The 26,508-nt window shown below is 41.8% G+C and overlaps 1 protein-coding gene across 1 annotated transcript in view; it reads left to right on the top strand.

Annotated features, from left to right (window-relative positions):
• Nucleotides 1-18,522, top strand: part of LOC149435308 (protein-L-histidine N-pros-methyltransferase CARNMT1-like) — a gene marked incomplete at its 5' end in the record, with an annotated part of 33,160 nt that extends 14,638 nt beyond the window's left edge. Inside the window, 2 exons of the mRNA XM_089662806.1 lie at nt 11,582-11,685; nt 16,853-18,522. Coding sequence (XP_089518932.1) covers nt 11,582-11,685; nt 16,853-16,954 — 206 coding nt within the window. The remainder of the gene's footprint in view (nt 1-11,581; nt 11,686-16,852) is intronic.
• Nucleotides 18,523-26,508: the final 7,986 nt, after the last annotated feature.

The raw sequence follows: 26,508 nt of genomic DNA, 5'->3' as shown, positions 1-26,508 counted from the left end.
TGTTCCACGTCTCCTATCCTGATTCCTGTTACATCTACCCTCTTTCTTATCGTCGCTAATAGTGGTTCCAGAGATATTACAAATAACAGGCGAGAAAGTGTACATCCCTGTCTTGTACCATTATTCATTTAAAAAAAACTGTGATAGGGACCTGTTGACCTTTACAACTGCTGACAGGACAATATATGGCTTTTTTTTTTATCCATTTTAACGTTTTGGACCCTAATCCTAATGCCTCTAACGTATCTATCATGAATCCCTAGTCTACCCTGTCAAAAGCTTTTTCCGCATCAATCGACAGGATTACCTTCGGCATCTTCTCTCTCTTGTTTTTTTTTCAGAAGGAGCAGTGATCTCAATCCATTGTCCCAACCTTCTCTGCCTGGAATGAATCCCACTTGATCTAAGCGTATCCACTCCGGCATCAGCTCTTTCATCTTAGTTGCTAGTACTTAGCGAATAATTTTGTGTCTATGTTCAGTAATGATATAGGTCTATAACTGGCACGCTGTGACCCATCCTTCCCCTCTTTAGGTATCATTGTTATATATGCTTGCAGTGGCTCTTCTCTCATTTCCAACCCCTCCTCTAACGCATTCATATATGTACATATTTTGGGGAAAAGTTGTTGTCTAAATTTCTTATAATATCCCACCCTATATCCATCAGGTCCGGGACTCTTTCCTACAGCCATACTCTTCAATGGTTTAATAAATTCCTCCTGGGAAATAGGTTTTTCTAAAGCTAATAATTTTGCTTCCGTCAGTCTTCGTAAGCCGGCCTCCTTTAAATATATCTGCCTTTTTTTTCCTTTATTTCTTCCTCTGTTTCTTTTTGGTTCTTAGATTTTACTCCGTACAACCTGCTGTTATTTTTTTTAAGTGTGTTAGCGATATCAGTGGTGGATAGTGCCATTTCTCTTGTTTCATTTACATTTTTTCTATAAAATTATTTGATTTCTTTTCCCTTACCTTTCTCATTAAATATGTTCCTGGTCTATTCCCCCACTGATGTCTTTCTTTTGAAACTTTATTAAAAATCCTCCTTGTTTCCTGTTCCATAAGATCTTTTAACTCTTCTCTTTTTAGAATTATCTTTAGTTGTATATCTAAATACATTTTTTTTTATGTAGCTATTCTAAATATAGAACTCCTCCGTCAATAACCTTATTTTCTTCTCCCGATCTTTCTTTTTTTTTTTTTCACCCCTATTGAAATCAAAATTCCCCTGATATATGCCTTGTGTGCCTCCCAAATTGTAGCAACAGATACCTCCTCAGTCTCGTTAGACATAAAGTATTGCTTCCTTCTTTAATCTTTTTTCTATTGCTGGATCTTGTATAAACATCTCATTTAATTTCCACATACTTATTTTGTACCGCTCTCCTCCCACCCGTAGTCTCATTGTGACAGGTGCACGGTCAGATATAGACATTACTTCTACGTTAGATTTTACCATAGATTCCAATTGTCTGTGCACACTCATATAATCCAGTCGTGACTACATCCCATGCACTGGGGAGAAGGTATAATCACTTTCTCTTGGGTGTTTTAACACTCGAAGTGTCAATCAATTTGCATTGATGTAGCATCTTTTTAACAGATTTAAATTTTTTACCTCCATTTCTCTGCGAACGCGATGACGTGTCCATTCATGGATCCATGCAGAAATTAAAATCTCCTGCCAAAAACTACCCCTCTTAAAATCTATAAGTTTTCTAAGCATACCCTCGAGAAATACCACTTATTAGAACAGTAAATGTTAACTAACGTACATTCTAGTCCCCGTAGGTTTCCTCTCAGAAATAAAAAATGACCTTTTGGATCCACCACCCTTTCTTCTAACGTGAATCTTACATTTTTTCCAAACCCAGTTACTATTCCTTTTAGCCCTTTTTATTGGTGAGTCCGCATAATACCAGGTTGGATATTGTCTCAAGTATAGCTTGACATTTGTATCTTGAGATATGTGTCTCTTGTAGAAACACTACCACTACATCTACCGGTATAGAGTGTTGATGTATTTCCCTAAGAATGTTATGTCTTTTAGTCGGAGTGTTTAATCCCTTCACGTTATGAAATTGATCAAACTCATTTCTGCTGCTATTTCTCTTTTCCTTGATTTGGAACATAAAGATTTCCCCCACCCAATCTATCCCGCCCCCTCTTCCCCATTCTACCCTCCCTCTCTCTTCTCCGTGTTACTCTTAAAAAAAACCCTTGGCCGAATACTTGCCCTTGAATCTGTCATGGTTTATTACCACTAACAATTCCTATTCCAGGGTGAGACTCAAAACACGCACGCCAGCTCTGACCCCTAGCTCGCATCATTGGGGTCAAGAATTCGATAGCATCTTTTGCCTCCTGACATACCGCCATTTCCTTGTAGTAATTCCTTCCCTATCTTCCTCAGAGTTCCCTCCTTCCTAACCCCTCCTACTTTATTTATCATTATGCCTGTCCAGTGTCATCTATTTCTTTACCTCAAGACCACTTCCGAGGAAAGGGGACAACCAATTACATAAAATATTGGCATAAAAGGAGGAACGCCCCTTGGCCACCCCCCCAACTTTCACTCCCTATCGCATTACTATGTAACAACTGTTTTCTAACACTGCACTCTTCTTAGACCCCTCTGACCACCCCAGAATGTCCACTTTCTGTAGATCTAGTCTTTCACAAAAGTCACTTAACTCTTCTAGTAATCTCACTCTCGCCGATTTCCCATCTTTCCACCCAATCAAGCATGCAGGGAATCCCCAGTTGTATTGAACATTTTTCTCCCTCATCTGATTGAACAACGGTTTTAGAGATCATCTTCTGGCCAATGTCTCAGGTACAATGTCAGTGAAAATTTGCAATTTTATTTCAGGGATCCTACACAATTTCTTCTAAATTCTTTCTTTATCTTCATAATGGTAGAATCGGACTATCACATCTCTGGGGGTATCTGATGTTGCCCCTTGAGGATGCCTAGACCTAAGCACTCTGTCTATTTTCAAGTGCTCTGCTGCTGGTCTACCATCATTGGATTGAACATTCTCCTTATTTTATCCCGTAAGTCCTCTCCTTGAGTTTCTTCTGGTAGGCCCCGGATCCTTAGATTGTTCCTTCTATCTGTTCTCTTGATTTTCCAATTTGTATGAGAGCTTTCTCTGTTCTCTTCGTATCTCTTCCACCTTCGCTTCTAGTTTAACAATTAATTGGGCATGTGTCTCCATTTTCCTCTGTACTTCTTCAACTCGAGTCAATACTCGTCCCAGGTCTTTGTGTAATACTTCATGGAGTACTCTAATTTTGCAAACATTTTCGCCATTTCTATTTTTGTGGGCATTTGTGACATAGCTGCTTGTTATTCCTAGTTTCCTTGTTCTATTACACTTTCCGTATTTATAGCTTCTTTAATCTGGTTCCCTTCCAGTATCCCAAATGACAATCTAGATTGATCTCCATCATACTTTGTTTACTCCATGCGGTTTCTCCGGAGTTTGGATTTCTCGGCTTTTCTTCTGTGGTGACATATATTTTCTTATTAGGCTTGTACTTGCATTTGATTGGGGTTTTTTTGTCCCCCCCCCCCTCCCTTTAATAGATCTACTCTTCATATCGATAAGGATTTACTACTGGATTTACACTTTTCCAGTGTTACCGTCCCTGAGATAGCCCTCTTTCCTCTTCTTCTTGAGTCCCTGGATGACCCCTCCTGTCGTGCTTTGAAAGTAAAAATGTTTTTTTTTCAGTCCCATCAGCCCCTGAGACCACCAAGCAGTGTTCTTTTTCATCCACACAATCATTCAAACAGACAGTTACAACCTTTATAGCATATACAGCAGATCTTTAAGTGTTTGCTGCTACCCATGACAACTCACCATCACCGTCTGTGCCAAAAATGTGGGGCTGTTCGATCCCTATTCACTGCTCCATCTCATTCAGGCTTTCCAGTCAGGGTTTCCAATATTTATGGTGTGACTGTGGAGGGTCTTGAGGTGTCTCAGATGGTGTGTGTGTATTAATGGGGGGCATCCCCTGTGTGCACAACTGCTTCCTACTCCGCTGGGTCTCTGCTCTCCAGAGACTCCCGGGGTTCCTACCGCTGTCACATGGGTGCTCCCAGCATCCCTCCCTTCTTCTAAAGCCGCCGCCTCCTGTTCCGACAAGGCCACGAAGCTCCTCCGACCTCCCGCCAACCACCAGCTGCCAAGGGGTCTCGGCACACAGTGCCATGACATTTTCAGGGAAAGCATGATAATAATCCATCAGGCTTAAGACTGTTTGGCATAGAATCAGTCAGAGGCGATTCAGACAGTGGTAGGAGATTCCAGAGATTATGTATGAGAGAGATATATTGGATCTTCACCCTGGGTTCCCTCCTCCCTGGTAGACTCATTGAGGATCTAGAGGTCCATGGGGCCCACGAGATTGCTAACCACTTCCAAAGCAAGATCGACGCAATTCGCAGGGGCATCACCACTGCTCAGACTTCCGCCCCACTTAGCATCCCTCACACGAAATGCCCCCCCATCACTCCTTTCCTTCGACCTCGCCACTGTCCAGACCTTTACCCCGCCCAACATTCCCCACACTCAGACCCCCTCAACACTCCACTCTCTGCTACCACTGAAGAGGTCACTAAGGTCTTCTCTGGAGCTCACCTTACTACCTGCCCCTTCACCCTGTCCCCACACAACTCCTACGATCACCCTCCTCCTCCATCCTACGCTCCCTCACTCACATCTTCAATCTCTCCCTCTCTGCTGGCACATTCCCCTCCCCTCTGAAGCATGTGCACATCACTCCCATACTTAAAAAACCCTCCCTGCGTCCCACCGAGCTAAACAACCTTAGACCCATCTCCCTGCTTCCATTCTCATCCAAACTCCTTGAGCGCTTAGCCTATAATCGCCTAAACTCCCACCTCACTGTCAACAACCTCCTTGATCCCCTACAATCTAGCTTCCATCCCCTACACTCCACCGAAACCGCCCTACTCAAACTCACCAACGACCTACTAACCGCCAAAGCCAAAGGCCACTACTCAGTGCTATTACTCATCGACCTCTCTGCGGCTTTCGACATGGTCGACCACCCCCTCCTCCTCAAAAAACTATACTCTTTTGGCCTCAGAGACTCCACTCTCTCCTGGCTCTCTTCCTATCTATCACAACGCTCCTTCAGCGTCACCTATAACGCTGCCACCTCCCTCTCACTCCCCCTCTCTGTTGGAGTCCCCCAAGGTTCTGTCCTCGGGCCCCTTCTCTTCTCCATCTACACCTCCTCCCTTGGTCAACTGATACACTCCCACGGCTTCAACTACCATCTCTACGCCGATGACACTCAAATCTCTCCACCCCTCGCCTCACCCCTTCAGTCTCCACCCGAATCACTAGCCTTCTGAACGACATATCAGACTGGATGTCACTCCACTTCCCCAAACTAAACCTTGCTAAAACCGAGCTCCTAGTTTCCCCCCCCCAGCGCCCCCCCCCCCCCCGACCTCTCCATCACGACCAACAACGCCACCATCAGCCCCACCCCGCATGCCAAAGTACTAGGTGTCATTCTAGACTCCAATCTGTCTTTCCAGCCCCAGAACCAATCGTTGACAAATTCATGCAGACTCCACCTCCGCAACATCTCCAAAATACGCACATTCCTAACTCCTGAAACCACAAAGCAACTCATTCACTCCCTTATCATATCACGACTTGACTACTGCAACTCCCTCCTCGCCGGCCTACCCCAACACAAGCTATCCCCGCTTCAGTCTATCCTGAATTCTGCGGCCAGACTCATCCACCTCACCAACCGCTCCGTATCCGCCTCCCCCTCTGCCAGTCCCTCAACTGGCTTCCGATTGCCCAACGCATAAAATTCAAAATATTAACATTGATGTACAAAGCTATCCATAACACTGCCCCAAACTACATCACCCACCTGATATCCATCTATCACCCAAAACGCACTCTCCGCTCCTTACAAGACCTCCTACTCTCCAGCTCCCTGGTCTTCTCTTCCCATGCCCGTCTCCAGGACTTCTCCAGGGCTTCCCCCATCCTCTGAAACTTACTACCCCAATCCGTCAGACTGTCACCTTCCCTCCTCACCTTTAGGCGCACCCTGAAAACCAGAGAAGCCTACCCAGCCCTCACCTAATTGCTGATCTCCTCCGCTCTTCCCACCACTCCATCCCCTACAGTTATTTCCTCCTGTACCACTCTCCCCTCCCTCCTAGATTGTAAGCTCCAAGGAGCAGGGCCCTCAAACCCCTCTTGTATTGCATTATATTGTTACTGTACTGTCTCCCATTATGTACAGCGCTGAGCAAACTTGTGGCGCTATATAAATACTGTATAATAATATAATCCCATGTTTATCAATTCCCACCTCAGCTTTTATCTTCCACCTTCCCTATGCCTTTCCTCTTTTCACTCATTTGAGTAAAATACAATATTGTTACCTGTTCCAGCCCATCTAGTACCATCTAGCTCTCAGCCCAGTGTCACAGGACACTTTGGACCATTACTACCACATTAGATGTGAGTAAACATCATTTATATCCTTGTTACATCGGGCTTTGAGCACCCACATGCATGATAACCATGTATAGTACGCCTTTTGACTTGCTGACTTAGTACACTGTGGTTACAGGGGACCCCACATCTACATGATCCACTTGTCCATACAGCTATATCCAATGTGGGGGTTCTGACCCTTATGGCATCATGCGTTTTATATACAGTATGACTTAAATTATGTTTATAATCCTATACTTTTATATAAATCATATAGACTTATTGTATTTTATTGATCATTCACATTTGTGGCTATGCACACAATTGGGACCTCTGGCTCCACCCCCAAAAGCATCTGGCATACCTGCTATTTATTCCCATGGGTGAGACTGCCAAACACCCACCCCTTAGAAACAAGCACATTTAAGAGAGGACACATTGTAGATACTGGCTCTGAGGAAGAGGCAAGGCTTTAAAACAAGTCCGCCATTTGGAGGTCCACTAGTCCCTATACAGACATCATCTGGTGAGATTGGACTTTGCTGAACTTCATATGATGTGCCTTTGATATTTTATCCTTTTGTAAGTATATCACCATTTTTACACAATAAATACATTTTTTAAGGTAATGCAGTAGGCAGGTGCTCCCTCTGTTTGTCTCTTTTGCATACACCACGCTACACAGACCGGGACCTCCCGCTAACCATTGGCCACACAGAACAGGTTAGGTAGGGCCGGAGTCTGATCTTTTATTCCATAGTTCTAATGGTGAAAGTCTGGAGCTCCTGAAGTATACAGCCTCACGGTGCCATGTTCAGTTCCCTCCCCCCCGCTTGACTCTTTCCTGCTTATACAATCTATTTTAGATCTACCATCAACTATGTAGTGCATAGGTGGTATCTCCTTTTATTATAAAGTTTTGGTAAATCTAAAGGAGGTCAAATTGACATTGATGGATCAATTATTGGCCAATTCAGCCAGGACCAGCTGAGATGCGATCCGTCGATTTTCTTCAGTACTAGTAGCCTGTCTGATTTTTTTTTTTTTTTCTTGCTATCACTGTTGGCACCAGCAGTGATCATTGTGTTTTTCTGGCAGAGAAGGCCACCCATCAATAGAACACAATACTGCTTGGAGAGGGATTCCCCCATCAGCACTGACTGAAATTGTGCATTCAGTTATTTTTATTATTATACAGGATTTATATAGCGCCAACAGTTTGCTCAGCGCTTTACAATATAACGGGAGACAATACAGTTCAATACAAAAGGGAAAGGAGAGCCCTGCTTCTTGGAGCTTACAATCTAGGAGATTCAATTGCTTACTTTAGAGCTAGATGCTACCATAAGGGTGGAGTAAAGGTCTCCTATCAATACCTTTTTGGTCAGGTTTGTAGAATTCACCATTGTAAGGATTCGGGAACAATTCTCAATTGAAGGGGTTGTATGAGACCTGTATCTGTAAGGCATGTTGACTTTTTACATAGTTGGTCTCTTTGAAAAAAGACACAAGTCCATCCAGTTCAACCAATGGAAAAAAATGGAAAAAAAAATACTATCCTACATACACAACCCTATACCCACAGTTGATCCAGAGGTAGGCAAAAAACCCCAATAAAGCATAATCCAATTTACTCCAGTGGGGGGGGGGGATTACTGTGTGCAAGTGGCCTAAGTGTATCTAGGAAAGAATCCAGGCCTTTTTTTAAAGCAGACTACTGAGCTAGCCAGAACCAACTCTTGAGGTAGTCTATACCACATTTTCAGAGCTCTTACTGTGAAGAAACCTTTCCATATTTGGATATTAAATCTCTTTACCTCCAGACTTGAAGAGTGCCCCCTTGTGCTCTGTGATGACCTTAAAGTGAATAATGCTATAATAAGTTCACTATGTGGGTGGACCACTTACTGCATGTATTTACACATGTTGATAATAACCTTTCCTCCGTGCCTCTTATCAGTTTGGTTGCCCTTCTGTGTACTCTCCTGTTCCCCGATATCCTTTTTGTGAATTGGGGCCCAAAACTAACTGCATATTCCAGATGAGGTCTTACTAATGATTTGTAAAGGGGCAAAATGAGGTTTGTCTCCTCTCCATGCCATACCTCTCTTAATACAAAAAAGGAGTTGCTCGCTTTGGGAACTGCAGCTCAGCATTGCATGCAAATATTAAGATTATGATCTAACAGAACACCCAGATCCTTCACCATTAATTCCTTCAGCTGGTATTCTCACATGTATGATGCATGCATATTCTTAGCCCACAGGTGGATAACCTTACATTTATCAACATTAAACCTCATTTGTCCCATAGTTGCCCAATTAAACACTGCATTGAGGTCAACTTGTAAGTTAAAGACCTCTTGTAAAGATGTTATTCCACTGCATAGCTTGGTGTCCTCTGCAAAGACTGAAATGGTATTTTTAATCCCAGACCTGATATCATTTATAAATATATTAAAAAGTAAGGGTCCCAACACTGAACCTTGTGGTACATCACGAACAACCCTAGACCATTCAGAGTATGAATAATTAACCACTACTCTCTGAATACGGTCTTTTAGCCACTTTTCTATACATTTACAAACTGATTTTTCCAAGCCTGTAGACTTTACCTTACACATCAAAGTACTGGAAAAAACGATTGTTTTTGTGAAAGAGATTGCTCTGCCAAGGACTGAAAAGTGAGAACATTATTATGGTATAACTGTTAAAGAAAAGGGGTTCCACTTTTTTTTTTATCTATTTATCAAAACCATCCAGATCCAGTGTGGATAGCTTAGAAAACGTCAAGGTGTTCCAGATTGGTGCATATTGTGTATACCCAATGTGCTCAGTAATTGCCTGAGTAAAAGTGTGAGATATTGTTGTTTTAAGTGAAAATGTCCAGTCTCTAAAAAGGAAGTAATAGAGTCTTGGGATGATAGGAAAGAGATCAGTCTCTGGTTAAGTTTTCAAGTGCCCCACCCTGTGATTTCTTGTATCCGGGAAGCTAAGAAATAGTCTGACATTAGGTATTGCTAGTCCATCTTTTGGGAGTTGTAAAGCATCTAATCTAATTTTGGGTCACGTTTGCTTCCAATTGAGACCCCTGAAAAGGGAATCCACTTTTTTGGACATCCGTTAAGGTATCCAAATCAGAGACTTGAAAAACATATAACAGTTGGGTCATCCCAAGTCATTTTACTAAATTACCCCTACCACTACAAATAGCAGCAGTTTACAACAGGTCTTTCAGTTTTTAATTAGTTTTGCCAGAGGAAGCTTCAGTGTATTGTAATCAGCAACTACTGGGGAAACCTGTATGCATATATAATTGAAGAAGACCACAGAAATGATTTGATTAGCTCTGTAGGTAAATTCTTGAAATGGGATCTAATACCAGGAGCAAAGATTAAACCCCGAGAATTGATCATTAATAGAAATTAGAGACATGACCAATGTTAAAGAAGAACTTCACCCAAAGGGGAAGATCCGCTTTTCCTCCTCCTGCCTCCCCCCTCCTCTGTCATACTTTGAGTGTCTTTTGTTTGGGGGGGTACCTGCTCCCACTTCTGATCCGAAGAACCTCTTTAAGGGTCTTGACCCACCTAATACTTTACTGGAAAACGTTTTCTGACTTAAATAGCTTAAGTGCCTGTTACTGGACTTTGTACAATAAGCATCCTTGGCTGAAAGTCTGGATCCCTTCTATACAAGTTTGTCATGTTGATAGTTGTGTTCTTTGTTCCTTGGCTGCAAACAAGTACATAGAATATGATCTTGAAGTAAAGTCAAGAAACAAAGTCCCTCTGTTAGCTGCAGTGAAGGAACTGATGTGTGTGAAGCAACAGGGAGTTTGATGGCAGTTTTTATAACTGCTGTGGGACAAAGGAAAGTGTTTGGGTGCATGCCATTTTATTTGATAGTAGGCTCGGGCACAATAATGCATAAGTCACTTAGGTCCAGTTGACAATACATTTAAACAAAATCTTTAATGAAATGTGGAGGCTAGCATTGTTGATCTCCCCTTGGAAATACTAGTATCTGGCTATGTCTAGCTTAAATATGTTCTGCATCACTGGCCCAAGCATGTGGCATGAGGAATCGGAGAAAAGTCAGAATTCCTTATCTTCATACTATGACAGTCAGAGAACCAATGTTTTCTTAAGGTAAGGTTGACTTTTGAAGTCTACATATGTCCATCAGTACAGGCGTCTGTCCACCTCTGACAAGAAGTGTGGAAATCTTCCTATGCCGGGGTCACAGAATGTTATGTTTAGCTTAGTAGGGTTAAAAGCACTACCTTACTCCGTGCTAAATAAATACTTTCACAATAAAATGATGTGCTTTGTAAGGACATTTGTTTTGGAAAAGTATGGAAGGCGTCACTCCCAAAAATGATAGGTGCCTAGATTTTATAACCAATACTGTATCACAGACGCCAATCACGAGCTCAACTCCAGCCAAAACCATTTTTGCTCTCTTTTATTAGTGTGAGGAATGCTTAGAATGTCAAATTGCTGTCTCCCCCCCATATTTAAGAGATTTCCTCTTGCTTCCCCATATGTCTTTGTTCAGTCTGATTTCCTATCAGATACACAGAGTGAGAAAAAATCTTTCCACATCCTTCAGTTTGATGGGAGAACAAGAATAATAAGGAACCCCCCAACATGAACACAGGTAGCAGCAAATTTTAGTAGAACGCAAAAAAGGATTTAAAACCTCTGTTAGGATTTTTTTTTTTTTTCACTACTTGCCTGGGAAAAGGGTGCCAGAATGGGAAGACAAAGAGGCAAAAATGCTATTTAAATTCTCACACAGATCTAACACTACCCCTTCCCCCCATCTAGAAAATGTTAGGTTTTAACTTGCTGCATGCTTGTTTCAAGGCAGTGACTAAGTATTGAAGTCAAATGTCAGCTAGCACTTTCAGAGATAGGTCAGCAAAACAGACTCCTTATTTCTTTCATGTCTGAAATGTAATTATATCAAACAACACGTAGAATCCAGCAATTCGCACTGGGCCAAATAACCTAAGCCTTTTCTTATCCAGACATTCATTTTGGTTTAATCTTTTTTTCTTTCCTAGGACCTCTTCTGTATCACTATGAAAACATGGCTAATGAACTCTCTATAGAACTGAGTTATGAGGATATCAAAAATGTTATATTGCAGCATGGATTCCAAATACAGGTATCTCCATTCTTCGAGGAGGCATCCAACATTTTTTTTTTTTTTTATAGTACTTTATTGAGCAGGGAATGCCCAAACAGATTCCTTTTTCTTTTTTGTCCCTATAATGTCACTGAGGAGGCTGGGGAAATCTGTCAAACAGGGACCCAAATGGCAGGTATTTATTGCTGTCTGTGTGTCTCAGTGGGGACACATTTCTAACCATTCCCACTATTTAAAAATCTGGTTCTTGCTAATTAAATAGTAATATGTAAATATTTTTTTTTTAACTGGAGTAACAGGTGTACTTTTTAGCCTTCTTTTTTTTTTTTTTGTCCAGAGGTCATTGATACCTAGATGCCAAGACCAGATATAGCAGAATCCGCATCTATCAGTTAACTTGACAATAACTCTGATAAATTTTGTATACCTAAATTGTTTTTGTTATTTTGTTTAACCACTTGCCTTTGTGTCCGAGCTAATTTTCAGCTTTCAGCGCTGTCGCACTTTGACAATTGTGCGGTCATGCAACACTGCACCCAATTTTTTATCACATTTTTTACACAAACAGAGCTTTCTTTTGGTGGTATGTAGTCACTGCTGGGTGTTTTTTATTTTTTGCGCTGTAAACAAAAAAGAGCAAACTTTTTTTTAAAAATTTTTCTTTGTTTCTGTTATAAAATTTTGCAAACAGGTAATTTTTCTCCTTTACTGATGTGTTGATGAGGCTGCACTGATGGGCAGCACTGATAATGTGGCACTGATGGACTTCACTGATGAGCTGGTGCTATTATTATTATAATATAGCGCCAACAGTTTGCGCAGCGCTTTACAAAATGAAGGTAGACATTACAGTTACAATACAATTTGGTACAAGAGGAAACAGAGGGCAACAATATGCAACAATGATAGGCACTGATAGGCAGCTCTGATGGGCACTGCTGGGCGGCACTGCTGGGCACCGATCATCAGTGCCCTGAGGATTGGTGCCAATCCCTCCTCTGACAATTGCTGGTTATCGGCAGTACTTTCCTCACGCTGTGACAGTGTGAGGAAAGTGCAGCTGATAACCGGCAACTGCATTTATCCGGTGATCTGCTGTGTCATTTTATCCGCTGTGATTGGCCTTTTACCACCTCCATGTGATCAGCTGTGTCCTTAGGACACAGCGATCATGGAGATCGCCAGGGGCGCGCGGGAAGACGCGTTTTTGGGAGGACTTCATATGACGCCCTCCCAGAACTGGCCGGCTGCAGTGAAGCCGTCATTCAGCTATCTGCGGTTGGCAAGTGGTTAAGGACATACACTGTATATAGCTTATATTTGATACCCTGTTTTAATAAAAAATCCTTTTCTGTTTTTATATAGACTTACAAATGCATCCAAATGTAAAAATATGTAAAAAAAAGCTATTTACATCATTTTTATTTTTTATTTTGCAATCTTATAATACAGCATTAAAGCTGAATTGCAGCAATTTAGCAACTTTTGTAAAAAGTTATGGCTCACTATAAGTTAAGTCCAATGAGGTACCTGCCACCTCCTGGATTTCTGTTTAATTTAAATCTGACAGGTTTATTGTACTCCAGAAATATATCTTCCGGAGCTCCAAAGCTGGATGCTGTGGTCTCAGCTACTTCAAGTGTATTTTTGGTGCAGTTACTGTGCTCACACCTCTCCACCTCCTGCTTATTCACAGAAGTCTCTGTATTATGAGAACTCATTCACAAAATACAAGGGCTTCTATGAATGGGCAGTAGAGGGGACAGGTGGACATAGCTTCTCTGTGTGCTTCTCTGCCCTCTCTGTGTTGAGTGTATCCTCTGGTAGAGCCATAAATCTGTCAGATATAAATAAGTATAAGTCCATGAGGGGGCAGGCACCTGGTTGGACTTAAAAGAGAAGTATGGGATTTTTTTTTTAAGATCATACTTACCTAGGTGAATGCAGCATCAATCCAATGCTGCATTTGTCCCCACTGGCTCAAAGGGTGGGAACTGAGCAGTCCGTTCTCCCTGCCACTCTGAGCAGAGAGCAGTGACTGTCATTCGCCACTGTCTGCCTGCCCACCCCAGAACTCACTGGAGCTCTGGGATGTGGAGGGGAAGGGAGCAGCTGGCTCAGGCTCTCAGCAGCTTGTTGAGAGGCTGAGCCAGGTGCCCGTCCAGACATCTTGGCGGATCCCGACTTTAAAGTTGGGATCTTTCCCTATAGCCTGGACTGGCTGAGTGACATCAGCCAACAGCAGACTTTAACTTACGGTCAGCTGAAAACGGGTCACAGGAGTGGAGGACGAACTGTATTCCTGTGATTCCACAGGAAAAGTACAGCCAAAAGAGCTTTGGCTGTACTTCTCTTTTTAACTCCCTTTTGTGCCTGCATTTTTTGCAAAGCTGCTGAATTCATGGAACTGCAGGGATGTGCAAACGTGAAGGTAGCATCTGCAAGCTGAATGTTGTGGTTTTTTTTTTTTGTTTTTTTTTTTTCAATGAAACCTCCAGCATGCTTGTGATTACTGTGTCAAAGCTGACATAGATGATCAGGACCTGTGCTTACTGTCTCTTGATCTTCAGTGGGGACCTGAGCAGTCAGTGCAACTAGTGGCTCTAAATCCCAATTGTTAATGTCTGTTGGCTGGTGGCTTTTAAAAAGGAGAGCATTTATAAATACACTGCTCAAAAAAAATTAAAGGAACACTTTGAAAACACATCAGATCTCAATGGGGAAAAATACCATGCTGGATATCTATACTGATATGGACTGGGTAATGTGTTAGGAACGTAAGGATGCCTCATCATTTGATGGAAATGAAAATGATCAACCTACAGAGGACTGAATTAAGATACCCCGAAAATCAAAGTGAAAAAATGATGCAACAGGCTAGTCCATTTTGCTGAAATTTTTATTGCAGCAACTCTAAATGGTACTCAGTAGTTTGTATGGCCCCCATGTGCTTGTATGCATGCCTGATGCATGCTCCTAATGAGATGACGGATGGTGTCCTGGGGTATTTCCTCCCAGATCTGGACCAGGGCATCACTGAGCTCCTATACAGTCAGAGGTGCAACCTGGCGGTGTCGGATGTTCAGAAACATGATATCCCAGAGGTGTTCTATTGGATTTAGGTCAGGCGAGCGTTGGAACCAGTCAATGGTATCAATCCCTTCATCCTCCAGGAACTGCCTGCATACTCTCGCTATATGAGGCCGGGCATTGTCGTGCACCAGGAGTAACCCAGGACCCACTGCACCAGCGTAGGGTTTGACAGTGGGTCCAAGGATTTCATCCCGACACCTAACAATCTCAAGGCACCCCAATCTAACATGTAAAAACCTATTCTACACACATCCAGTACACCCAACGTTAGCGGTGATTTATTATTCCAAGGTAAATTACACCTTTTGCACATTGGTACTGACTACTATTCCAGTGTGTCTCTCAGTTTCTCTCCCTCATTCTGCTAATGTGACCCCAGTGCTGACGGAGAGGGGCAGGGGAGGGCCAAACAAGGATGATGTGAATGTACCTGATATCCTCCTTATCAACTGATGATGTCATTGGTTGTTAGGATGCTGGCAGCTAGAGGGTCATAAAAGTGCACAATGAAAACCTGTGGCTTTGTGTACTAAAAGGCAGGATTGATCCACCTGCTGGTTTGTTTACAATTTTTGGGCATTTTGCCAAGGCACCCCTGAAGGCACCCTGGTTGAGAAAGGCTGGTCAAGCCTATTGAGGTCTGTACGTCCCTCCATGGATATGCCTTCCCAGGCAATTACTGACCCATCACCAAAACGGTCATGCTTATTGATGTTTCGGGCAGTACAACATTCTCTGCGGCTTCTCCAGACCCTTTCACGTCTGTCACATGCTCAGGGTGAACCTGCTTTCATCTGTGAAAAGTACAGGGTGCCAGTGGTGGACCTTCCAATTCTGGTGTTCAATGGCAAATGCCAATCGAGCTCTGTGGTGCTGGGCAGTGAGCACAGGGCCCACTAGAGTATGTCGGGCCCTAAGGCCACCCTCATGAAGTCTGTTTGTTTGGTCAGAGACATTCACACCAATGGCCTGCTGGAGGTCATTTTGTAGGGCTCTGGCAGTGCTCATCCTGTTCCTCCTTGCACAAAAGAGCGGATACCGGTCCTGCTGATGGGTTCGGGACCTTCTACGGCCCTGTCCAGCTCTACTAGAGTAACCGCCTGTCTCCTGGAATCTCCTCCATGCTCTTGAGATTGCTGGGAGACACAGCAAACCTTCTGGCAATGGCACATATTGATGTGCCATCCTGGAGGAGTTGGGACTGCCTGTGCAACCTCTGTAGGGTCCAGGTATTGCCTCATGCTACCAGTAGTGAAACTGACCCTAGCCAAATATAAAACTAGTGAAAAACAGTCAGAAAAGATGAGCAGGGAAAAAATGTCAGTGGCCTCCACCTGTAAAACCATTCCTGTTTTAGAGGTCGTCTCATTGTCCATCTAGTGCACCTGTTGGTAATTTCATTAACACCAAAGCAGCTGAAACACCCTCTGCTACTTAACTGACCAGATCAATATCCCAGGAGTTCATTGACCTGATGCTATACTCTGATTAAAAAGTGCTCCTTTACTTTTTATTTGCACTGTATACCCTGGGCATGGGGCATTGTGCTAAGGAACATTTATATACAGATAGTAGCTGAGAAGGTGTTAAAGTAACCTTGTCCTCACATAGTTACTTGTACACAATAACCCTATAAAAGATGTGGTAATACAGTTTACCTTTCTATCCTGTGTGTTGAAATGCCACCACCTGTGTACACTGCAGGTATTCCATACTTCAGATTGGTTAAATAATCTCTACCGCCACCACACACTGTGGTTCCTCCCAGCGACTTGTACGTCCTGTAGTGACATATGGGCCAACGAGAGGGGCCACATTGTGCAGCAGGGAAGAATGTATTCTACACACATAGAAATGTGGATAACTGCAGTAACTGGAGAGAAGGAAAACAGCAGTATTTAACACTTGGTCTACAAGAAAGGTAAATATTTTGCCCTTATATTGGCTTTCTGTGCTGCCGGCTAATATTACAATAATTTTCATTGCCATTTACACTATTTTGGTAAAGCATTTACAGCACTGTCAAATTCTGCATCACAAAATGGAATAGTTAACGTTTACATAACTACTAACTTGTCATTTCTGTTCACAGGCTGAAAAGGAATCTATGAATACAACATACACTGCAAATAATTTATCAATGATGAAATACTGCTATGACTGCGTGTTTTTTGTGGCTCAGAAACCACAGTAGTGACTAATTCTCATGGTTCACATACTGCACAGAACAGATTTCAAAGACTTGAAATGAGACTTCTAAAACTTGAATCCTTGTGCCTTTTTTCCTGTAGGCAATGACTTTAAAGTCAAGTATTTGGAGTTCCAGGTGTACCGTTATGTCAACGCTACCAAGGGTCGGGCCTGCTTGCCCTCATTTATAAAATGTTTTTAAAGTAGCATTCCTTTTGTCTCTTATTTTTCCGGCAGTGAAAGTTTTTAAATTTTCCTCTTATTTTGCAGGGATGTATGAAGGTGTGCGTTTGTGTTGGCAAAGTTTAGCGTATGTTAATGATCACTTCAAAGACCATATTTTAATGAGTTTCCTATGTTTTTAGCTTGAAAACTGAAAAACCTCTTCAGCTGACAGCTCTTTTCCATTCTTAGTTGCTTCTAAAAGACAGGCCTTGTTTATGAGAGTAACTGGACTAAAAAGTGCAAGAGGTGGTCCTAAAGTTACCATACAGATGATCCTGTTTTGTTCTACTATAAAGTAATGAATAATCCGGTTTTGAGACAATACATTCTATAGAAACATTGTCAAGTGAAGAATCCAAGGCTGGAACTCAAAGCGTATAAAAGCCAAAAAGCTCTGTCAACTTACACATAGTCGCAACCACCTGCTCCAGTTAGGGGACCTCCACTGCTGAGATTTGCTGTCCTACTGAGTGAGGTTTTTCATCTTTTGCAGGTTTAATGGTTTTACCAGGCATTCTTATTTGCCATAAGGTAGCCTTTCATGTAATATATATTAACAGTATGATGTGAGAATGACACTAACAGATCGAAGTCTGACAATGTTGTATGGAAAGTTTGGTGATCTGGGTCAGCCAAAACACTCCTGTTGCCAAACGTAGTAAAGCATGTGGTTGTAGTTCACAGCCTATGCTGTAATCTTGTGTTTGTGTGTATGTGTGTCAGATCTTTTGACAGTCAAATCTAATCTCTGTCTAATGTATGTGGGTAGCTTCACCAGATACTTGACAGCCAACTGCATACTGAATATCATGCCTTTTACTTAGTGTATGTATTGTGAAAGATGTATGACCAGGTAAAAATGAAGAAGCTCTTTATTAACTTTAGTATTTATTATAAATAAGTGTACAACGGTAACAAATCTTGCAGGAGCCCCCCCCCCCCAAAAGCCTACATTTTAATTTAGAAAAATTCCTTGCCAAAATGTTTTTCTTTTTATGTTGTGTAAGTAAATGTATCAAATCACTTTTTTTTTTTTCTTTTTTTTTTTTTATTCAGTATCTGCTGCTAATTGGCTAAAATCGTATACAACACTCCCTTCTTTTTCCCCTTTTCTCTTTCTTCATTTATTTTCTATTTTATAGCTTAAAACTCTGGCATACACAAGTTCTGGTTGTTACCCAAAATTAATGGGATCCCCTTTTGGATCATTGCATATTTTTCTTATGACATGAATACAGTGTTTTTAAAAACATCTTGTAAGACAGTTATATGACTGAGCTGGATACTCTGATCTCACAAATGTTTTATTCTTGATTTGAAATTTTCAATAAAAGTCAATGACAACGATCATTTGTAGGAATGTTTTTCTTATCTGTTATATATTTGGTGCAAGCTAGCATTTTGTTTTTTTAATAATCGCCCACGTGAAAACTGAGACTGAGATCTGCAGTCATTTTTGCAGCAGTTGCTTTCTTATTCCTGGTCACAATCCTGCACAATGTCCTTTTTTGTCTCTTTCGGTCGGTTACCCATGTTGACCGCGCTAATGCTTATCAGACGTTTTCCCGGAAACTATATAACCTTTGATACTGTATCTCGTGACACGGAAAATAAGTTGGCAACTTCAGTCACAGAGGCACCAGCTAAGCGGACACCAGTATTTGTTCTCTTTGAAGCTTGGTGAGCTTTGACATGATTATTACCTAGCAGTGCACGCAGTGAATGATGAAAGTAAGGCTTCCCACCTGTTATCTAGGCATCTCATCACACAGTGGAAGCAAAAGTGTTTCCATTTTCTTGTCCAACCCCTGTATTTCTGGCACTAATAATACATTTTTTAAAAATACATTAAATGATTAAAAATTAGTACCATACTAAATGAAAGTATAAGATCACCTATACCAAAAAAAGCACACTGTGCTGTCCCATATGGGTATGGCAGCATAGTGTGCTAAACCTACCTTCCTGCCAAGGCTCCCTTTCAGTTCAAAGAATGTTTGCCAAAGCTAAGGTTAAAAATAAGTTCACCTTTCATAACATGTTACCCCCATATTCTGTTGTGACCACAGGCCTACCCGGTCATGTAATTCTTTCAGAGTTCTATGTATGGGAGAACCACTCTTTACAGCCGCCACTCAACTCCTCTCCCTCCTGCACCAAAGTAGAAAGCCTGTGAGATGAAAAATCTAATCACCGTGATGGACAGTGCACCCTGTGTACCATCTGGCTGAGAGGGCAGCAGAAGGCTGTTCAGTCTACAGGCTACACTGCCTCCTCATACAATGGGTAGGTGTAATACCCTCATGAGTCCCTGTCTCCTTACGAAACAAGATGAGGGGCAGACTAGAAAGATGTGCAATACATAGGACAAACTGTGTCCCATATTACATCAATACTGGATGTAGCTTTTTTTTTTTGTGAAATCCAGGAAGATCCCATATTATACTGCATGTAGCTTTCGTTTTTTTTCCTGTGAGATTCGGGATGATCCCATATTATACAGCACAGGTGGTAACCCTAGCAGGCGGGTTCACCCTGCAGTGTTCACATCCCATCCTAATGAGACCTGCACTGATAGCATAGACCAGTTTTTGTAAACACTGCCAGGGGGGTTGGTTATACCTGTTGGCACCAGTGAGAAAGTCCAGCATGCCTACAGGTACAGCAATGGTGAGGACCCTTAGAAGGGTTGAGGCCTTTGAGTATAAAGAGCCAACTTGTCCTCACCAGCGCTTCTGGGTGTGAAGATGCATTTTGCCGTGGACTACTCTTAGGTTGTGGTCCTCTGACTTGCCTGAGCTGGCAGCTAGTGGAAAACAGATAGCTCATATGTGTTGTCTTCTATTAATTATATGGAAGTCCACACAGAAACCGTTCATAAACCAGAAGTACAGAATGTATTTTCCTGCAGCAACTAATTCAACAGTTCTTTTCCAGAGAGATGCATTTAACCAGCTCAGCGACAATCCAAAAAACAGAGGTACAGACAAGGCAGATGACAGGGTACCCAGAATACTCATGCAATTATCAGAAACCCTCATAGGACCCACTTTCTCCTGTCATCACTTAACCAAAAGAACCTTCCCTAATATACACATTCTCCCAAGTCAGTAAAATGACAAGCACTCTGGCCACTTTTAGTAGCCCCTTTGATCTTCCAGGTGACGGGAAATGCCTTTTGGGCTTGGACAGATGCAGTCATAAATTCTACTCAAAGTTGTCTAGATATTTCCTAAACTGCATTATTTTACCATTAGATAAACAAGAATGCTATTTACTATACTTAATACCCCTTTTCATGTTAATAGATAGTAGATGCTGGCCAAGTCTTTTCTAGTTTGACTGAGCAATCTGCATTTTATCACCCTTGCAAGTTTGCAAATTACCTCCTTTGAAATGTAACAAGTTGGGCTCCAAGTGCCAAGGTGATCTTGCATAAAATTAAAATAGCAAAGAGTCCTTGGCTATGCTTTTGTTGTGTAAAATACATCTAGCTCAGTCCTATGCTGGCCTGTTCAATAACGTGAGAATACACTATATACAGTTAGGTCTATATATATTTGGACACAGGCACAATTTTAGTTTTTTTCAGGTATTTACCAAAATATATTCAAACTATAGTTCTATATTGGATATGGGATGAAAGTGCACACTCTCAGGTTTAATTTGAGGGTATGTACATCCAATTTGGAGGAAGGGTTTAGGGATTACAGCTCTTAAGAGTAGCCATCCCCCCTTTTTCAAGGGAACAAATGTAATTGGACAATTGAATCAAAAGCTGTTTCATGGCCAGGTGTGGGCTGCTCCTTTTGCTATTTCTTCATCAATTAAGCAGGTAAAAGGTCTGGAGTTGATTCTAAGTGTGGTATTTGCATTTGGAATCTATTGCTGTGAACCTACATCATGCGTTCAAAGGAGCTGTCCATGCAAGTGAAACAGGCCATTTGTAAGGCTTCAAAAACCAAACCAATCCATCAGAGAGATAGCAGCAGCATTAGGAGTGGCCAAACCAACAGGTTGGTACATTCTAAAGAAAGAAGAACGCACTGGTGAGCTCAGCAACATAAAAAGGCATGGACGTCCACAGAAGACAACAGTGGTGGATGGTCGCAGGATGTTCTCTATGGTAAAGAAAAACCCATTCACAACATCCAGACAAGTGAAAGATACTTTCCAGGAGGTGGGCATATCATTGTCAGTCTACAATCAAGAGAAGACTTCACAAGAGCAAATACAGAGGGTTCACCACAAGGCTCAAACCATTCATAAGCCTGAAGAATAGAAAAGCCAGATAAAACTTTGCCAAAAAACATCTAAAAAAGTCAGACCAATTCTGTAAAAGCATTCTTTGGATGGATGAAACTCAAGATTAATCTGTACCAGAATGACGGGAAGAAAAAAGTGTGGAGAAGGCTTGGAACAGCTCATGAACCAAAGCACACAACGTCATCTGTAAAACATGGTGGAGGCAGTGTGATGACATGGGCATGCATGGATTCCAGTGGCACTGAATCATTGGTGTTTATTGATGATGTGACCGAGACAAAAGCAGCCAGATGAATTCTGCAGTGTTTACAGATATACTGTCAGCCCAGATTCAGCCAAATGCAGCAAAGTTGATTGGATGGCGCTTCACAGTACAGATGGACAATGATCCAAAACACACTGCAAAAGCAACCCAGGAGCTTTTGAAGGAAAAGTAGAATATCCTGCAATGGCTGAGTCAATCATCTGATCTCAACCCAATTCGGCATACATTTCACTGGCTGAAGGCAAAACTAAAGGCAGAAAGACCCACAAAGAACTGAAGACAGCTACAGATAGAGCCTGGCAAAGCATCAGAAGGAGGAAACCCAGTTTTTGGTAATGACCATGGGTTCCAGACTTCAGGCAGTCATTGCCAGTAAAGGATTATCAACAAATTATTACAAATGAATATTTTATTTACGATTATATTCAATTGTTCAATTACTTTTGGTCCCTTGAAAAAAAGGGGGGGGGTGGCTACTCTTAAGAGCTGCAATTCCTAAACCCTTCCTCCAGTTTGGATGTACATACCCTCCAATTAAACCTGAGAGTGTGCATTCTCAGCCCATATCCATTATAGAACTATAGCTTGAATATGTTTTGTTAACTGAAAAAACTAAAATTGTGCCTGTGTCCAAATATATATGGACCTAATTGTGTGTGTGTATACAATATCCTACAATATGCAGGTAAGCGGTCCTTGCCGTGTTGAGGAACTGGGATCACAGGTGACTAGGTAATCCAGTGCAGACTGGCAGGAGTGCACAGATAAACAGAGGTACTGGGAGCAAGTAGGAGTGCACAAGGGATCAATGGAAGCAGGATGAAGTGCACAGGACACATTGTAGGAAGCTGATTGGGAGTGCGCATACCAACACTGAAGCAGGCTGCAGGCTAGGAGAGTGCAGACCAACACTGAAGCAGGCTGCACGCTAGAAGCGCACAGACCAACACACTGAAGCAGGCTAGGAGCGCTCAAACCAACACTGAAGCAGGCTAGGAGCGCACAGACCAATACTAAAGCAGGCTGCAGACTAGGAGCGCACAGACCAATACTGAAGCAGGCTGCAGACTAGGAGTACTCAGACCAACACTGAAGCAGGCTAGGAGTTCGCAGACCAACACTGAAGCAGGCTAGGAGTTCGCAGACCAACACTGAAGCAGGCTAGGTGTATGCAGACCAATACTGAAGCAGGCTGCAGACTAGGAGAACACAGACCAACAGTGAAGCAGGCTTCAGATTAGCAGCATGCAGACCAACACTGAAGCAGGCTAGGAGCGCGCAGACAAACAATGAAGCAGGCTGCAGTCTAGGAGCGCTCAGACCAACACTGAAGCAGGCTAGGAGCGTGCAGACCAACATTGAAGCAGACTAGGAGAACGCAGACCAACACTGAAGCAGGCTTCAGACTTGGAGCTTGCAGACCAACACTAAAGCAGGCTGCAGACTAGGAGCACGCAGACCAACACTGAAGCAGGCTGCACACTAGGAGCACGCAGACCATCACTAAAGCAGGCTGCAGTCTAGGAGCGTGCAGACCAACACTGAAGTGGGTGGCAAGTAGACGTGCAGTTCGTTTTGTTCCGAATCAAAAGTTGGACAAATTTTCTGTTATTTGGAGATTCAGATGTATCCGAATTCTGAATTTACAATAGTAACAAATTTAAACAAAGACGAAATAAAACGAAATTCGGTAGAAATTCGAATTGCTTCGAATTCAAAAACACATTCGAAAAAAAAAAAATTGAATTTTAAAACAAGAATAGAATAAAATAGAAAAAAATAAGGGAATAGAAAAGAATAGTATAAATAATAAAAGAATAGAGGAAAAAAGAACAGGATAGAAAAAAAACAGAAAAGTAAAATGAGTGAAACAGAACAAAATAGAAAAAAAAGGAATAGAATCTACTGTATTAGAATAGAATAGAAAATATTAGAAGAGAAAATCAAAGAATAGAATAGAAAAATAAAGGAATAGAATAGAATAGAAAAACAAAATAGAATATAAATGTCTTCCGTAATTCAAACTTTAAATAGAATGAATTCAAATTCGAACAAAATACATTAGAATAGAATATAAAATAATAGTATAGACTAAAATACTTTACAAAACAATTAAAAGTGTGAGCTGTGCTATGGTGACGTGAGTGGTGATCAACAAAGGCACTGTGAAAATTTTGCTGAAAAAAATAGAAATTTCCAGTGTGGTCACGCAACTCTTCATATAGCCCATATACCTTCAAAAACATATAGATTATGGATTGTAATGTTAGAATTGTTTTTGAACCTGTTAGAATTATTTTCGAATCCATTTGAAATTTAGAGTTTGGTCAAATTTGAATAAAATGAATTCCGAAATACCAATTAAAAGAATTTAACTAATTAAACAAAACAAAGTAGAATAACGAAACAAAACAAATGTTTTCATTTTGCATGTCTAGTTGCAGGTAGGTACACACAGAGCGTTACAGACTGGGAACAGTGGAGGGATGGAGATAACACTGGAAGGCAGTGGGAGACAATAGTGAAAATACTGGAAGTACAGCGTTCACACTGGCAGACAGCATTGGGAACACTGAAGGTATGAAGATGGCACTTGAAACACTTGTGCAGTGACTCCAGCTCAAGAATAAAATGTCCAGAGAGCTGCAGGTGGCATATACAGCTGACCATACAAGTGAATGGCTGTACATTGCCGTATAAGTATACCGCAGATGCTCCTGTGTATCTGTATTTTCCTGTGCATGCTGCATATTCCCATGAACATGAAACTTGCATGTTTGGGGAAAAAAACGGATACACCTGCATCGGTGACTGCTGATGCACAGAAGCGCGGCCATCTACATGAGTATAGGTGCGTACACCCATTTCCTTTTATGTGTAGGAAATCTTTGGATATTTTATACTTGAGCATTTTTGAGCCTCTAAATGTTGGTGTACCTGAGACCTTATCAGTATTACATCATTAAATGAATTTTAAAATGGAGTGTAAGTACCTGAATTTCACCTGAAACCAGCCACCTGCGCTCCCTGTTCAGCAGAGCTTTAGTGTGAGAGGTAGAAGCAGCACAAGGAGCCAATCAGTTCATGTGCTAATAGGAGGAGAAAGCAGATTGACAGAGAGATGAGCCCATCACTGCGCTGCTTCTGTTTCGCTGTCCAGTCACAGTTTGAGGGTGGGTCCAGAACAGACTGGACACAGGGAAGTGAGTTGAATGATGAGGGCATCTTGTGGTGAAAAAGAAGTACTGTGGGGGAGAGCACCAGCTTCCCAACCTACCTATAGCAGAAGTACTCTGGCAGGGATGCACAAAATCACATATATACACGTGATTTTGTTTTTCCAGGTAGGGGGCACGTGCGCTCTCTACCCACACCTCTATTGGCTCCTCGGCATGTCAGTCACCAGGTCCTGTCCGCTGATTCTTGGCCGGGACTCGGTGATTGTCAGCACAGCTGACAGTGGAGAGGTCTGTATGTAAACAACACAGACCTCTCCCCTGTAAGCACGAACATGCTGCTTTGTATTGCTCTGCAAAGCAGAGCAATACAAAGCAGCTTGTCTCCCTAGTAAATCACACAAAGCACACTATTTAAAACACACAGACAGCACACAGTTAACCCTTTGATCACCCTAGATGTTAACCCCTTCCTGCCCAGTGTCATTAGTACAGTGTCAGTGCTTGTTATTAGCGCTGATCACTGTATTAGTGCCACTGGGGATGTCCGTGGCCGTTAGTTCCCACCCAGTGTCAGAATGCATGCTGCACTCCTACTATAAGTCGCTGATCGCCGCCATTAGTAGTATAGAAAAAAAAAATTCCATATCTATACCGCCATTTGTAGATGCTATAACTTTCACGTAAACCAATTAATTTACAAGTATTGGGGTTTTTTTTTTTTTTTTTTAGCAAAGACATGTAGCAGAATACATGACCTAAATTTATGAAGACATTTTATTTTTAAAAAATTTTTACTGGATATGTTTTATAGCAAAAAGTAACAAATATTGTTTTTTTTTCAAAATTGTCGTTCTTTTTCTGTTTATAGCGCAAAAACTAAAAAACGCACAGGTGATCAAATACCACTGAAAGAAAGCTCTATTGTGGGAAAAAAAGGGACATAAATTTAATTTATGTATACTGTTGCATGACTGCACAATTGTCAGTTAAAGTAACGCAGCGCCATATTGCAAAAAATGGCCTGCTCAGGAAGGGGGGTAAATTCTCTGGAGGGAAAGTGAATATTGCAAAAGAAAGTTGATTTTTATCTTTTAATGGACTATTTGTAACATACACTCACCGGCCACTTCATTAGGTACACCTGTTCAATTGCTTGGTAACACAAATTGCTAATCAGCCAATCACATGGCAGCAACTCAATGCTATTAGTCATCTAGACGTGGTGAAAATGACTTGCTGAAGTTCAAACAGAGCATCAGAATGGGAAGAATGGGGATTTAGGTGACTTTGAACATGGCATGGTTGTTGGTGCCAGAAAGGTTGGTCTGAGTATTTCAAAGTGCTGATCTACTGGGATTTTCACGCACAGCCATCTCTAGGGTTTACAGGGAATGGTCCGAAAAAGAGAAAATATCCAGTGTTAGGCAGTTGTGTGGATTAAAATGTCTATTATTGTCAGAGGTCAATGGGCAGACTGGTTTCTGTGACATTCAGATGGTAGGGTCAGAATTTGGCGTAAACAACTTGAAAGCATGGATCCATCCTGCCTTGTATCAGTGGTTCAGGATGGTGGTGGTGGTGTAATGGTGTGGGGGATATTTTCTTGGCACTAGCAAGGTGTAC

The sequence above is a fragment of the Staurois parvus genome, unplaced genomic scaffold (assembly GCF_062004578.1).
Source record: "Staurois parvus isolate SC_StPar_1 unplaced genomic scaffold, SC_StPar_1.0 ptg001552l, whole genome shotgun sequence".
Lineage (NCBI taxonomy): Eukaryota > Metazoa > Chordata > Amphibia > Anura > Ranidae > Staurois > Staurois parvus.
Note: the sequence above shows the minus strand (reverse complement) of the source record. Positions and strands in the feature narration are given on the sequence as shown.